The sequence below is a fragment of the Ambystoma mexicanum genome, chromosome 7p (assembly GCF_040938575.1).
Source record: "Ambystoma mexicanum isolate Mex_15411 chromosome 7p, UKY_AmexF1_1, whole genome shotgun sequence".
Lineage (NCBI taxonomy): Eukaryota > Metazoa > Chordata > Amphibia > Caudata > Ambystomatidae > Ambystoma > Ambystoma mexicanum.
This window is the reverse complement of record NC_090939.1, coordinates 734,253,433-734,269,500: the sequence shown is the minus strand read 5'-3', so window position 1 is coordinate 734,269,500 and position 16,068 is coordinate 734,253,433. Positions and strand designations below refer to the sequence as shown.

Sequence of the window (16,068 nt, the reverse complement as noted above, 5' to 3'; positions counted from 1 at the left end):
GTCAGTCAACAAAAGACGTCTCTAACACAGCTTTGGCCTTATCTCCTACCAGAAAAACACACACGTGCCTAACAATGGATTGGGATTCTGGGCCTTATAAAACATGCACAGGGTTCTCACTGCTTTGGATTTCACCTTTGCCAACAAGGGATTCCTGTGCCTAACTCATCCTTGATCTCCAACAACAAAAAGCACACGTAGCTAACAGTGCTCTGGCCTTCTCTCCCTATAAAACACACATTTACTCCCCCACACAACCTGGTCAGAATGTCACTCCAACTCACCCGATTGTAAGAAGCTCACTGGTTCCCATAAATCGGATTGTATCAATTGTATAGTCAGGAGGATAGCTCAGGCTACAACATGTTTGTCTTGGAAGCAAGACAACACAGAGCAACTCAGGTTTGAATCCCGGTTTGTTCTTAGAAACTGGTCTGTGGAATAATGTGTGTAATGAATGATTATTTAAAAATGACATTCTTTTGTGATCAATAGGACATTGTTCCTCCCGGTATGTATATAAATACATAAGCGTATCTCATTGCTTTGTCCTTCAACTCCATTAATAAGACATGTGAACCTAACACTGCTTCAGCCTTTCATTACTGAAAAACGCATGGGGGGTGCTCACTGCTTTTGTTTTCTCCACTACAAGTAAAAGGCACTTGTGCAGTGCACTGCGATTGCCTTCTCCATTGACAAAAGACATATGTGCCTATGTGCCCAACATGGCTTTGGGCTCTCCTGTACCATTAAAAGACATGCATGCCTAGTCCTGCTTTGGCCTTTTCCTTCACCAACAAAGGTCAAGTGTACATAACACAGCTTTGCCTCCCTTTCTGCCAACATAAGGCACAAGTGTCTAACTTTGAGATGGCTGTGTTTGTTGTGACAAATCTAGTGAAGTCATCAGTAACTTCCCTGGGAAAGTATTCACCCCTCTGGCCAGGAAAGTGCGGAAACTACCTGACTCTGACCCTTGGGGTGGCTGTCTGTGAGAGGACCGCATGGGGTAGAACAACCTCGGTGAGGTCAAGCTGGCTCACTAGAAGACCTGTCATACCCCGCCTTTGTGAGGGAAAATGGACACCAGCCATTGCCTTCCCAGCTATGTATGGCATATTTTCATCTGGAACGTCCTGTTAAAAAGCATAGATAAACACATACTTGTTTGTATGGGCCTACTGGGAAGAGGAAGAGGGCCCATGTAATGAAGATCACTCTCGCCAGGAACCACACAGTGCAGGCTAGTTGTTCCAAACAGCTGGCCAATGCCGGGAACTTTAAAACACCCAACAAGCCAGGAAGATAGAGATGCACTATATCCAAGGCCAGTTGGGAATCCGGAGGGACACTGAGCAGAAAGGAGAGCAGGCAAGATCGTTGCTGGTGTCAGAAAAGGAGCCTCTGATACCGGAGGTCCGCTGCGCGGAAGTAAGGAGCAAGAGACACACTACTGAGAGAGCTGCTGCACTGCGAGGATCGGGGAGCTTACACAACGCTGGCCAGAAGACAAAGCCTACCTCTGGGCAACATGCAGACTGCAGAGAATGCCAAAGCAGCCAGGAGAGACTGGTGAGCCCCCACACAGGGACATTGGTGCAACGGGTCGCTTCCAGGCGTATACCACACGCCAATTGAAAGTAATTGGAAAGCCTGGAAGAACCCAAGCAGGGGAGCTGGGGGAACCTGGCAAGCACGTGAAGTTATGAATGAAAGGCGAGCAAAGGCCCAATACTCGAATGGAAAAGAATATGAACATATGCAAGTGTTACAACATTGGTAAAGTTCTGCCAGGCGAGCACCTTGAATGCAAGTCTGGGACCCACACCCTAATAAAGAAAATAAAGAAGTCTGATAAAGTCCTGGCTGGCGAGTATACCAGGCAATTCAAATGCGAGTCTGGGACCAGCACCCAAAATACAAATAGTCAAGTTTTAACCAAGTTCTGGCAGGAGAGTACACTAGGCCTTTTTTGATCATGAGTCAGGAGACTCACACCTCACCTGTGTGGAAAGAAAGCAAGAGGAGAAAGTAAAGAAACCTTGTGACTGTGTGAAACCTAGGAGAAGGTAGACAAGTCCCTTGGAAGGAGAAGAGATTGTAAGGAGAAGAAAGGACAATCTCTTGATACAAAATTCTTACTATATATTTGAAAGTGGAGGAAAGGCTGAGAGGAGGTGAACATCCTCTTGGCGCTTATGAGACAGTGTACTGTGAATAACTAAGAAACCTAGGGCAAGGGAAACCCCTTCCAATGATCCTAGAACTTTTGGTTGTTTATTTCTTTGACAACCTTTTGGAACTTTGAGTTTTACTTGTGAACTACAGCTGCAAGTGGCAGCCAGAGAACATTAAGCCTTTTGCACTTCATGATAGGTTTAGCATGTGAGGGTCAGTGTAGAGTTTTGGACATAGGATGGAAGACTTTGACTGAGACCGTAGTTAGCTTTGTTCAGTCAGGGAAACCCCTTCTAGAGTTACGGAAAGGTAGGCTTTTCTGCAACCCATTTCTTTTAATAAAGGTGTATAGCAATCAACACTATGCCTCTGTGTCCGAGTCTTACTCACAATACCTCACACAGTCTATAAAATGCACTTGGGGTTCTCACTCCTTTGGCCTTCTCCTCCGTCAAGAAAATGCACCTGTGCCTAACACTGTTTTTCCCTTCTCGCCTGCCTACAAAACTTACGGGGGGCTTTCACTGCTTTCTCAGCCTGCATATCAGACATGCCTTAACACAACTTAGTCCTTTTGCTCTGCCAACAAAAGATATATGTGCCTAACAATGCTTTGGCTTTTCCTCACCAACAAATCTACACCAACAATCAGGAGTGTGTTTGTGGTAAATGGTGTACTGTTCCTGCCTTTGCAAATTCAGGAGTGTGTCTTATTAGTAAACCTCACCTTCCACCCAAAGTCATGTAACCCTTCACCTCCATAGACTGTTACCCTAAATCCCTAACGCTACCTCGACCCAATTATCAATTTAATTGTACTACAACCTACACTATTTCCAATTCAAAGCGATCCCTGAGCTAAGTAGCCAGGGCTCTGAGGTATCACTCCTACCTCTTCAAACTCCAACCACTGAGTGTTTTAAGTTTTTATTCCCCTGCCTTTATATTCGATCAAAACTGTCTCCTAAAAACTTGAAAAAATTCTTGCAAATGGCGACCCTCTCCAAAATTGAGTTAGCTTAATTTTCAACACACTCTACAGTGCCTTTTAGTCTACCATGGGATATGCATGGAAAATACACAAATCAACAACATTTGGAGTATGGAATAAGTCACAATCGCATTCCTACATAAGAATGATACTCTTCCACATTGTCAGGGGGTATTTATGCCTGCTGTAGATGTGAAAAGTCACATGCCACTTACATAGTTTTCCTTGTTTATGGAATCACTGGTTTAGAAAGGTCAAACAACCTGCATGAAGTTGATCCTACCCAAACTCCTAACAGGAGCTGGTCACTCAGTTATGCCCAGTTCTAGTCATTCTGACAAATTCCCAGTGGCTAATTGGACTTTGACAAACTTATGTTGACGAATTACAGAATCGCAGGCACAGAAAGCAGTTTGACAAACACAAAATAGATTTCTACCAATCCAAGCACCCCCTAATTTGAGTTATGCCTTATCAGATTAATTGGTGGAGGATAAATTAAATAAATAAACAAATAGAAAACCTATAATTGTTTGATTGCAGTCACGTTTATTTGCAGTTTGTATACACGCTTTCTAAGTTATCAAACTTTTTGGACACACCTTTAGAGGGGTTCACAATGAAATTGTCAACATTTTTACTAAAAAATAAATACAAGACTTAAAGTGTTGCACAGCTCTAAAATATACAAAGGCTTGAATTTAATGTAAACTTTGAAAACATTTTTTTTACAAAAGAAACCAACTTTGCACAATTGAAAAAGTACCTATTTACACATATTACAAAAATACAAAATGGATGCAAGTCCACAAACCATTGTCCTTTCTGCCAGTCTCGGCTGGTGCTAGTACCAAAGTAGTTACACTGTAACCTTGTTAATTTCTCTTTTTTATCAGACTTTTTTTTCAAATATTCTGCCACCAATGCTGAGAACACACTCAGCCGTTGAACTTTGGCAAACGCAAACATGCTGTATTTTTTTCTATTTAATAATTCACATCCTCTATTTTACTTTAAAAAAAAGTGTTAAAAAAGACATTATTTCTTTTTGGAAAACAAAAATAGCAGTGGCGCTTCCAAAGGTCATGGTAATAACATCAGTGCAAACAACAGAACGACTGGAATGACAGTTAACGTGTTTATTATGGAAAACATTTTGTAGATATGCTGTGAAAATAGTATCATTATAGCTACTTGCTGACCATGTGGCAGTGTTTTTAAAACTCCTGCTTCCTTTTAAAGCAGCAGAACCTCCATGGTAATGTTCATTTTCTTGACAGAGAAAAAGGGGACAAGTGATAACATGCCTTTCAGATTCTGATGACCTAACTTTCATAATTTCTTGATTTATTTACAAAAAACTCATAAAATATTAGTCCAAAATAATAAATATCAGGAACATTGACGAGTTATTCTGCCATTTGACCCCTAGACTCAAAGATGGTAAGCGAGTATGTGATTCCCATTAATGCTGCCTTCATGTCATTCCAAATTACAGATCTTCCAAGGTATATTATTTTCATATTAAGCACCTCTGATCATAATAAATTAATAGTGGGGGTCTAGAACAGCTTTGGGGCACCTGGCAACTCTGCCACTCGCTATTGGCAATGTTAGCAGGAGAGAACAGAGGACATGCATTGTAACATTTTCCACAGAAGCAAATCTGGAGATGCCTAGAGTTCACAAAGATTTTATCAAGTGCATTGTTGCAAATATGCTAAAACTTGGTTAATGTACCTTTGGGATTCTCCAGGCTTCTCTTAACATGCTCCAGAGTAATTGTTTGTGAACTGGGCTCAAGGAGTTAACGCTAGATTGAGTGCTTATGATGCCATAGATACAGATTCCCAATGAGTTATAATATGAAATTGGATTTCTGCATCAACAGTCGTTTAAGACATTAAAGTGAAGTGAGAGGGAACGGCATAGGATGAGGACAAGGCAGGGGGAGTCAAGATAGATAGTTGTGACCATTTCTGGTATTCTTTTAAGTTACAGAAAAGGACTGCCTTTCTGACTAATGTTAAAGAACGATCACGAGGGACATAGAAGAGGTCTGATTCTTTTTCCCGGGCCGCAGCAGCATCCGCAAACTCACTGCATCTTTCAAACGCTGCTGTTCATTTTGAAAGATGTTTATCTGGCTAACCTGGCAATCCTTGGAGTTCTATTATAAACGTAGTTCTAGTTTTTGTATAACTGCTATTTCTGACATGTGTACAGATAGCTGTGCTGTTGTGTTGTCCTAGAGAGGAAGATATCTTCTTTTGCATATAATCACAGTAGTAGATTTGCTCAAGGTGTGACAGAGCAAAGTACGGAGTAAAGTGCTAAAAGCCACAAGCATACTCCAGAGTGCATGAAATATGTGTGTCCACATCCTGCAAATATAGCCTCTCCAGCAGCAGACGTTGTGTACCCTGTTTTAAGATGACAGTGATCTTGCACATGTTTGGTCTTCAGTGCATTAATATTAGTAGTATGCATAATTAAAACAAATAAACAAATGTAACAATCATTTACTCTCTGTTTCTGTCCTACTCATTTTAAAATGTTCAGTCCACCTAGTCTGTAGTTGGATGTTCCTCTGCTGCGGACATCTTTGAGACACTTGGGGCCCCCTTACGAGTCTGGTGGTAGTGGCGAAAACGGGCAGTCATACTGTTACCACATGTTTTACCAATTAACCTGATTATGAGTTTGCAAACACATAAGCAGGCAAACTACTTGCTGTTCATGGCATTATCATCCCCAACTAAATAGAGGTATTGGTGCACGCAGCATTACCTTCGATGGCACTTCCTCCATTACACAGTGAAGTTCAGTTGGTCTTTGGAATCATGAGTAATGGTATTCTGGGAATTAGGTGGAGGAGCCACTGTTACCACAGTAGTAATGGTAATTCTATCTGGCAGTATTTAGTACTACTCATACCACCAAACTTGTAACGAGGCCCTTAAAATTCAAGAGAGGAGAATCTAAGTAAAACATGACAAAAGTGAACGTTTGTAAGCCATACACACACAGAAACATGTTATTGCCTTGAAATTCAAGTTAATTGTGTATCCATTCAGTTAAAAAAATTTAACTATTCTACTGGGTCAGTGCGAGTGGTTTTGCCATCTTGAACAATGTGAAGCTCTACCCCTGCAGCTCAAGGATGACAGTTTCTGTCTGAAGGTGAAATCTGGTGCACACCGCGAGCGGCACTCAAGTCGAGCTCTTAGTCTTGCCTTGCTTCTGAACCCGTCCCTTCTTCTTCAGAGCAATTGGGTAATTTATTCAGTAAACAGATTTAAATAACTTAACAAGGCAGCCCAACCAGGCCATATTATCCCATTAAAAAATAATACAAAGCACCCGTATTTTATATAATTGTAAGGATCTATGTAAAAAGTGACAGTCTTCATCTGTGCTCCATTTCAAATTTAGAAGGCAAATGTTATAAGTGCAAGATAATTTCAAATGTCGAAACCTATGATAAAAGTGACTATTAATATCTTTACAATACAGTGACTAACACAAATCCGCTATTTCTTTTTTTTTTTTTTACCTTTGTGCTAATTGCATGGAGAGGGCTGATTTTGTGGGCATTTCCATGCATGCAGCACCCTCTGTTCAAAAATGATAGCTTGCACTTAATGCACATAAATGCTTGCGGACGTGGGTTTGTGTGCCCTGTTTGCACTTTATCGTGCAAACAATAGTACATGCATGGCAGGAGGCATGCACATGGATTGGTAAGGAATCAGTCATTTTTTACTAGGTGCAAAAAGCTAGCTAGCTCCATGAGAATTAAAAGCATCTCCACCAGCATCACAAGTCATCAGATACTGGCTGAGTCACGTGCAGAGCGGAATGGGGTGATGGATTAACTAACTTGGTTCCATCCCCATGTTCCCCATAGAAATCATTTTATATCTGGCAGCTAATAAATAGCATGTATAAACTTTTACACATAACTTTCACGAACCACCAGACATAAATTGAGGCCTAAGTGATTTTTCAATTCTTCCGAACTTTACTGAAGACTATTCTTGACAAGTGATTCTTCAAGAATGCTACATAAATCATTTTCCATTTACCCGATGCTTCATTCATTTTTAATAATCTGTCAAGACATAGTGGTGATTTCCTCTTGGGCTAGATTTCCATGCGAGCTGCAATAGCAATTTATCTGATTATATAAATTATACACCAAGGAATGTGTCTATAGTTTGCCGTGCAAGCATTTTTCATGGTAATGTGGCATTGAAACTTCAGTCAGTGGTCATCAGAGAAAGAGCCTTCACATTCAGACATAATTTCTTACACACAAGCACTAGCGACAACTTTTAGAAATGACAAATCAATATTTGTATGTGCTCCCTGAAAGGCCTTAGGACAGATGCATGCTATTATTGGGATTAATATTTAAAAAATATTGCTTACCTAGCAGTCCACTAATAAAATGAATGGCTGTGTAAAGGAAATCTTTAAGCAATCCTGCCGGTCTGCTGGACTTTAAAATTTGGGGGATGATTCCCACCGAATGTACAGGTAGCTCTGACTTACTCCTGAATCACTCCTAATTTTAGACTATTCGAGTCACAGAGGGGTTACCATTAGTAACCCTGGCTTACTCTTGAAAGGGTAGAGTAAGTCAAGTCTACGCCAGCAGCATTCTCTGTAAATTCTTCATGAATCAATAACGTTTCAAAGAGAAACTCAAAACGACTTCTGGCAACTTATTTTTTTAATTGGTCCTATTGTCTCAAAACGCTTGAATTACGTGTGCTTAAAAGCAGATATGGTGGTTACGTGTGCTCAAAAGCAGATGGTCACGATTCTATCAAAAGGTATTTGGAGATGGTTTATGGCCATCAAAATCTCTGTTGCTACTGCTACCGACAATCCAGATGGAGATTAATGCTTTCACTGGTAGGTGGGCTTCCATGGGCAGCCAAATGTGTTTTTGCCCTACCTGAAGGCGGACACATTATTATTACGGCTCCATATATGACGTCGTGCACAGCCTTTCTTGTATAAACTGTTGTCTATGTAAAAAGAAAATTGAAATTCCACCTCCTGGGCCTGGTAAACAGATATTAACTGAGAAAAAAGGTATCTTTGTGATCAAGCTAGTCAAGGCTTTGTTAACAAATGTAACTCAATGAATGCACAATTAGGATCAGTTTGTTAATTGCTTTACAGAATTCAATGACTGGATATTTCAGTTTTCAAATGTCTAATTACAGTTGGATTTTATTCCTGAATAATCGAATTTTCATTGTGTATTACGTCATTTGAAATTCAGATATAATTGTGTGACAATTCTTTATTCGCTTACAATTTTAATTTAATAAGATATATATAAAAATAAATGTTTTTGAGGATCATGGCATAAGATTGGTCATTTGATGCCTGGAAACAAGCAACAGTGACGTTCAGACCTTCAAATGAAAGCCTGTTGATATGATACCTAAAGTATGGCTTTTGCAAATGCTTGATCTCCATATTCCTTAAACAATAACCAAACATTTAGAAGCCAGTTTAACTTCTACTATTCATTTGTCATGTATACATTGTTTTGTCAACTTTACATTTTTTACAAATGTATTAAAAAGTACTTGTATAACCATTTATTTTGTTTTGTCACATTGCCCCCTACACTTCCTTTAATCCCAGGGCTGTATGGCCATTCTCAAGTATGTTCGGTCTTTTTTTACACAAATATTTCTAGTGCTATCCTGTTCTCTGCAAACACTAACCATAACCTAATCCACACAACCCATCCTTCTCTTTTTTCCTGTTATTTCTCCTAAGCCTTCATTTCTATCCCGATGCCATTTTATTTACTAGCTTTACAATTCTGTGAAATTTTGGGCAGTGTCATCTGGCAATTTGTGAAAAATAGGTGCTTCTGAAATTTGCCAAAGATCTTTTTTTACGAATTTGTGATCCTAGCAGAAGACCCATTTGTTATAAGTTAACTTCAAACTTGTGCAGTGGATGCAAACATGTAAACACCCCTTTCTATTGCTTTGCCCCATCTGACATCTGATTGCTGGCCAAGTAGGCCAGTTAATTAAAAGCCAGCAATGCATTTTCACAGCTGGAGCCCAGCATCAAACATGCATTGCTTATGGAGAAACTTAGGGACCTTGCAATAGTTAATTATGTTGGTTTATCACTACCATGTTAAAGTCGCATCATTTTCTGTACACCAGGAAAACTTTGCAATAAATCCCTAAAAAAGAGAATATACACTGGACACGTTTAAATTGCTCAATTGACACCTTTCAGTATCTAAAAACAAGAAAAACTACTGTAAGCAAAAAAAAGAACCAAACAATGCTGAAGCCTAGTCTTTTGTGTACTTTCAAACTCGAAGACATATAACAGGGCTTAAGCTTCAACCCGCAACAGAAACTTATGGGTTTGCTAAAGCAATATTCTGATAATGCACCCAGCATGGGGGGATGGCCAATCGACTTCCAGGAATGCCACAAGTGAATCCCACAGTCAAAACCTGTTTTACTTTGGAAGCTCCATGCAGCTCTCCCACACGAAATGGCTCTGAATGCCTGTGACCCATATACCTGACTTTCGTCTGCTCCTGCCTTCCTCGCCCTGCTCCTCCCACCCCAACATACTCGATGTCGACTCTTGCAGCAACAGCTGCCACAACACCGGCTCCTCCTGCTGCCAAGGAAAGTAGTAAGGGATTCGCTGCTGATCCCCTCTCGCTTTTCCATCACAGCCATCTCCAAACAGGCTCAGCTTCCCTTTAGTGAAGGAATGCACAACCGTGTGTGCCTTTTTATTAGAGAGAACCCCTTTTCTTTTAAAACAATTTACTCGTTTAGCACTTGGTCTGAATGTTAGCTTCTAATAGCATTAAATCTGGGGTTCTGGGGAGTTCCTGGCCGATAACGCTCTTAAATCCTTGAGGAGGCCTATGCTCGACTCTCGCCAGCAAGGATAGGCCAGTAGATCGTTACTGGCCATGAATGAATCAAACACATGGGTTAACTCTAGATAATTCACTCTACAGTCTACATTACCTCAATCCATCTGAACCTTCTGCTGAAGAACACACTCAGTAAAATATGTCCTAATATTGCATTGCAACCTTTACATAATAATTTATTAAAGGACTTGCTGATAGTACTGCTTGCTCTAATGGACACATCTAATAACACGGGCCAGAAAGTCTGAAGATGAACTCTGCCCAAACCTACTCCACGAGTGACCTGTCCTTTCCCACAAATCCCACATTGCAACAGATCAGGTCAAAGCTGTGATGGCTGAACCTGACATATATAGCTGAGCACATATTTTATCAAATAGCTCTGCAATCGTTGGTGACATCGAAATTGCTTTGACTCTCAAAATGTTTGTTTGCTTTCCTTTGACTTCCCTTTGATTTACTAACTTGGATCCCACCTTCCAAACTTCCCATTTTCTGATTGTCAGTCACTTACATGTCACGCGCCACTGGGGATATAGGATGCCCTGTTAACTGGATCCCTCAACATTCTCTGTCATATTCCTTTTGAAAAAAACAACACTTGGTCCTGCCTCCAGAAGCCTGTTGTAAATATTATTGTCAATCATATGCGTTGCCTTTGTAGGCAGTATTCTCAGGCATTAGCCATATCGAAGTAATACTGACAGTAATAGACTGGTATTCCTGCAACACTTCACATTGTAAACAGGATCTCAAAACCCTTCACGTACAACTAACACGTGCTATTGTTCCCTAATCACAATTGGTACTGATGACCACAATTGTACAACTTTAGAATGTTTAAATCTAGCTTCGATTTAAGACAAGAAAACAAATGTAATGTACTGGCACAATTGTCTTTCTTCCTTTCTGAAAATGTAACTTACCTATCCTTCTACGATCTCTTGTTACTGTCTATGAACCTTCCATTTAAGAGTTGTGCACCTATATAGACGCAGGTTTGTTCTTAGCTCTTCAAAAATAAATTGCAAGAGCCAAAGCATATATAAATAAGTGATGTAAATCATGGCTGCTTTTACGTGTTTCAGTTACATTTCTGAAAATATCTGCTATCTCTATAACTAATGTCACCATCACGTACAGAAAGGTTGTAGTGTATTTCCATTAAATCCACGTTAAAAAGTTATGCCTTTGCACTAACGGCACAAACCCTAATTCATGGAACTGTGCAAAAGTGTATTTTTGCATTGCAAAGTCAGTGCAAAGTCATGTTTGCAGTACAAAATGACTTTGCACGGCAACAATACACTTTTGCACAGTTCCATGAAAGTCGGGGTTGTGTCAGTAGTGCAAAGCCACTTTTCAGCAGTGCAAAGTCACTTTGACCATGCAAATGTTCCATGAATCGGGCCCTTGTATTTACCATATGTCCAAGCACTACTTTGAGTAGCTGAAAGCACACTACCAGTGGTATGTGTTCCCCCCGCAATTCTTGGAATGCTGGATGAGCCTCTCCACAAATGTACTTGATACATATTATAATTTTCACTTTTACTAGGTCTTCAGATAATTTCGTTTCTCTTGAGTACACTATAAGGTAAACAAATAGTGCTTTACTTAACCTGATTCATGTCAGCCCTGCGCTCTGATATCAACCGGTTTCATGCTACAGTCATTCCCACCAGAATCCTGGATGCATTCACTAATCAATGAACTAAGCATGTGAAGTGAAACGTTCTTAGCATTCTATATAATCTAAGGACGCGGATCCCCATGTAATTCACAGTAAAGGCTTGCAGATTGCTTCAATTAATTTCCAGCTAGCAATGCATACATCATTGACGCTTGCAACATTTAGATGACAATTGAAGACCCCCTGACCTTTCATCTGAAATGTGGGATCTCAGATTTCCGTTGCCAACTTCTACAATCATCACACTCATGTTAAGGTCAAATTTGGGAATCTTGATTGGTTTGAAGTCCATTTTAGAATGGTTGTTGCCAGGAGTATTTAATTGTCTTGCTGTCTTTTTGAATCTACACCATTAAGCACATGCCTTCGTAAAATAGCAGGGATGCTCTAGATATTCTCTTCTAGCCTGAGATATCTATCAACATATATGAAAATAGCATGCACCCAAGACAGATGTTAACTTTGCTACAAATTGCTGTACAGATCGGATCTCGTTAATGCTGGCTGCTCATTCCGAGTTGTCAAATAATCAATAGATAATAATTGAGATAAACCTCTACCAACTGGCATTTCTTGTATTTTCCATGGAAAAATAAATGTTGCAACGCTCTTGCGCCTAATCGCCCATTTCTGTCAGTGATAATAACAATATGAGATACAAGCGTACTGTTTGTTATCATCAACCTGCTTGCAATTCCTGGTACAATGCAAGAGGCCATGGAAGCAGAAGCAGGAGCAGCACTCCCGAGGAGGAGGCCTTGGAGATCAGTCTGGCAGTATATTGCATGTCTGAGCAGTGTGATTCCGAGTGACTTTCTGTCACAAAGTGCTTACACAAGCTTTTGAGAAAACTACAAAAAATAGAATAATTTTGGCCTAGAAAATAATTAGAAACGAAATAAGAGTATAAAAGCTATACAGTGCGACTTAGAGGAAGCAGGGTGTAGAGCAATGGGTCATGAAATGTAAAATAAAATGAATTATAGCGGTGCTTGAACGTGTTGATATGGTGGTGATGGAGAACTCATAAAAATCAGTTGTTACTTATAAAGTACATTTGTATCCCTAAAAAGGAATTAATGGTGCTTCTATGAGTATTTCACAAGCGGATTGTGCACACCCTTTAGCAACGAGTGTTGCATTGATTCGCCATTCCAGTACAAGGAAAGGTAGGAGTATGTGGCACCATGAGCCCACGGTATGCAGTCATCACAGCACTTTTTTCTATTTTGGGGGTGCCCGGTCACGAAAGAGTCACAAAGGAGCTGCCTACATTTTGAATGGCAATCTTGGAGCCGCAAACCAACCCTTGTTTTCGATGTTATGTCAAAGGCAGAGCAGAGACCAAGTTCCAGAAAGCTGCTGTCTGATTTTTTTTTGTGGGGTGGGGAAGCTTGTAAGGGGTATGTTGTGAAAGCTGTTCACCAACAAGCTGTTTTCCAATCAGGAACGTGGAAAACAGCTAAACGCAGCCACGCGTTCTCTGTCAGGACATACCTACAGTCCATAGGAAAAAATAAACAGTATCTGTACTTTAAAGTCTTTTCTAGAAACGCAATCCTTTGTTTAAGGCTATATCTCTACCCATAAGTGACATTATAAGCCACGTAAAGTGGAAGATGCCCAGAGCCCCCACACCCGCCAAAAAAAACTTCATATCCATGTTTTCAGCTTTCTGCTCCAAAAACGAAATGTCCTTTCTCCTAAAAACAGAGCCGAAGCTCACTTCTGGTGCCAATCACTCACCAGCCCTCATTGCGCACCTAAAGCCATATTGCAGCTCCAGGGTTCTTCCTGTATGCACAAGTAGCAGGTCTGGGCTGGGTTTTGCTGTGCAGGTTAAAAAGCACATTTGAAAGCGGCAACACTGTTCCCAAATATATGCTTTTAGAACTGCACAGGGGCTGGTTCGTGTAATACAATCTTAAAAGAGGCAGAGAGTGGGCCTAAGGAGGGGCCTGACTTCGGATTCTATTTTCATTATAACATAAACATAACTCGATAATGGGTATAGTGCTTTCAAATACGTATAGGCTGAGGTCCTGCACTCCCTGTCATCTCCGCACTTAATTGGCTAGAAAAGTTGCATAAGGGGAGATGCCCTGTACAATGCACACAATATTGCATTACAAGTGTAGATATAGGCAGCAGGGTAGTGTCTCCTCTGCCATTTCAGCACCACGGATTGTCACAAGGTTACACCTTATTTACATTGTGCTTGGTGGCAGGGCAGCAGTCACTGCATGGCAACATCAAGGAGCAGCAGCCCATCCAAACACTTAGTAACACTATTCCTACTGTAGCATAGTCTTCAGACCTAGCGCACCATCTCCCCTTTCGCAGGGGCTTAAAGGCACTTCACATATAGACTGCGGCCCTTTTTTGAGTCTGGCACCCTTAGCACACACCTCATATTTTAGGGGCATTATTTGTACATCCGCCCACACTGCTGTTGTCAATGGCAAAACAATTAAATAAATAGGGCCCTTACTTAGGGCTAGTGCACACACATGTTCGGGCACGCATGCATGCGCGCACGCACATAAACACACAAACTCACACTTACTTTATGATCCCTAGCTTTTTCTGTAAGCTGTTAACAGGTATTGTCAATTCAGTAGATTTAAGGGACTGCGGGTACCTCAAAATATGGAACCAGAGTCTGAATAACAGACCTCACAGTAGATAATGTGTGACTATTCCCCTCTTGTTTACTTGATTCTTAAATTCATAACAACCGTTCTACTTACTTTTATTTGCACCAGGCCAGACTCGTTTACTCCATTCAGCATCCTTACCAATCCTTATAGTAATATACTTTGTTTAATTAAAAAAGTAAATTTGAGGCTATTGATCAAAATTCTGTTGGCAAAACTAGTGGACATATGATAAAATGTGACATGTTATATGCAAATGGTATTCATAGAATACAACCGTTGACATTGTTTCTCTATTTGTATTTTTAAACAAACATAAAGATCTCATTTTTACATCATTGATAATTGGCTGTGTGTCCACTTTCTTTTCTGGCAACACTATTTACAAACATTATCAAAAATATGGTATTTACATGTGTGTTTTGTTCTTTTTTTAATTACGTATTATTTCACTCTAATGTACAAAAATACCAATCGTCAATTGTCTATTGTTCTTTCCATCTCCCAGGGAAGCACGATAGTGGGGGTGTTTGTTTCCTTGTTTGGGAATGTTCGCAATTGTTACAAAATCTATTTTGAAGAGTAATTTTGGGTTGAGGGTGAAGAGAGGATGTCTTGTTTTAGAAAATGTGTAACAAAAAAGGGCTACACAGCACTACTCTCCTGTTCACCCAGATGATGTTGAATTCAAACCTTCTGTGCTCCTTTGTGTTTCTATTGGACGACGATTCTTTGAACTGAGTTCTTATATATAAGAAGCATGATAACATTCATCCCTATAACCCAAGTGGTTTAAATGTTGACATATTTGTATGGTTCTGGGAGCTACAGTGCCTACATGGGGCTATGAGAGGATCTCTCATCATGTGGGCTGCCATCTGAGTTTTCAGTCTCTCCTTCAGAGATTGCCTGCATAGGCGCATTGTAAAGACGGCAGCGCACGCTGTAGCGGCTGCTGCTGGCAACAGGCGGCACTCGGGACCGCCCAACTCTCGAAGAAGCAGTTGTGGCCTTGGGAGAGAATCCTTCAGTGTTCACTCTGGGAGAGCATGGTGAAAGAGGGGAGAATGCTTCGGCACCTGGCGACAGCTGGATTGAGTCATCAGAGTTTGGCGAAGAGTCGCCACTTAGCTCACCAGGTGATTTAGCTGAAATCGGGCTCTTCAGTATCTCAGTGGCCGACATTCGATAACTAGAATCTGATCGGCTACCCTTTTTTAGAAGCAGTAGCTTAAACTCTTCACTGGATGTATGGGACTTTTTGGCATTCCGGTAGATCATCCCAGGAGACCTCTGAGTGCCTGCTGGAGAAGCCACGGCTGCAGCCGCAAGCACAGCCGTATTTGTTCCCGATGAGGCTTTCAATCTGTTTCTGGCAGCTGCATCTCCAGACTCTTTCCTCCCAAGAATTTTTCTTTTGGATCTAAAAAAAAAATGAAAATAAATTATTAAAAAGGAAATCAATACCAGCATATGCAGTGGAAATACCTTTATGGAGAAACCAGCTAGGTGGCTGCATGATTGCTGCTGATGTGTTTTCGCTGAGCTACACAACTAAGCTCATATAAGACTACCTTAGTTTTCTTTTCTG

General features: G+C 40.6%; 1 protein-coding gene across 3 annotated transcripts in view; it reads right to left on the bottom strand.

Annotated features, from left to right (window-relative positions):
• Window positions 1-3,701: 3,701 nt before the first annotated feature.
• Window positions 3,702-16,068, bottom strand: part of NHS (NHS actin remodeling regulator) — a 588,432-nt gene continuing 576,065 nt past the window's right edge. For all 3 annotated transcript variants that reach the window (XM_069636816.1, XM_069636817.1, XM_069636818.1), the window contains one exon: window positions 3,702-15,900. In XM_069636816.1, coding sequence (XP_069492917.1) covers window positions 15,312-15,900 — 589 coding nt within the window. In that variant the 3' untranslated portion in view covers window positions 3,702-15,311. The remainder of the gene's footprint in view (window positions 15,901-16,068) is intronic.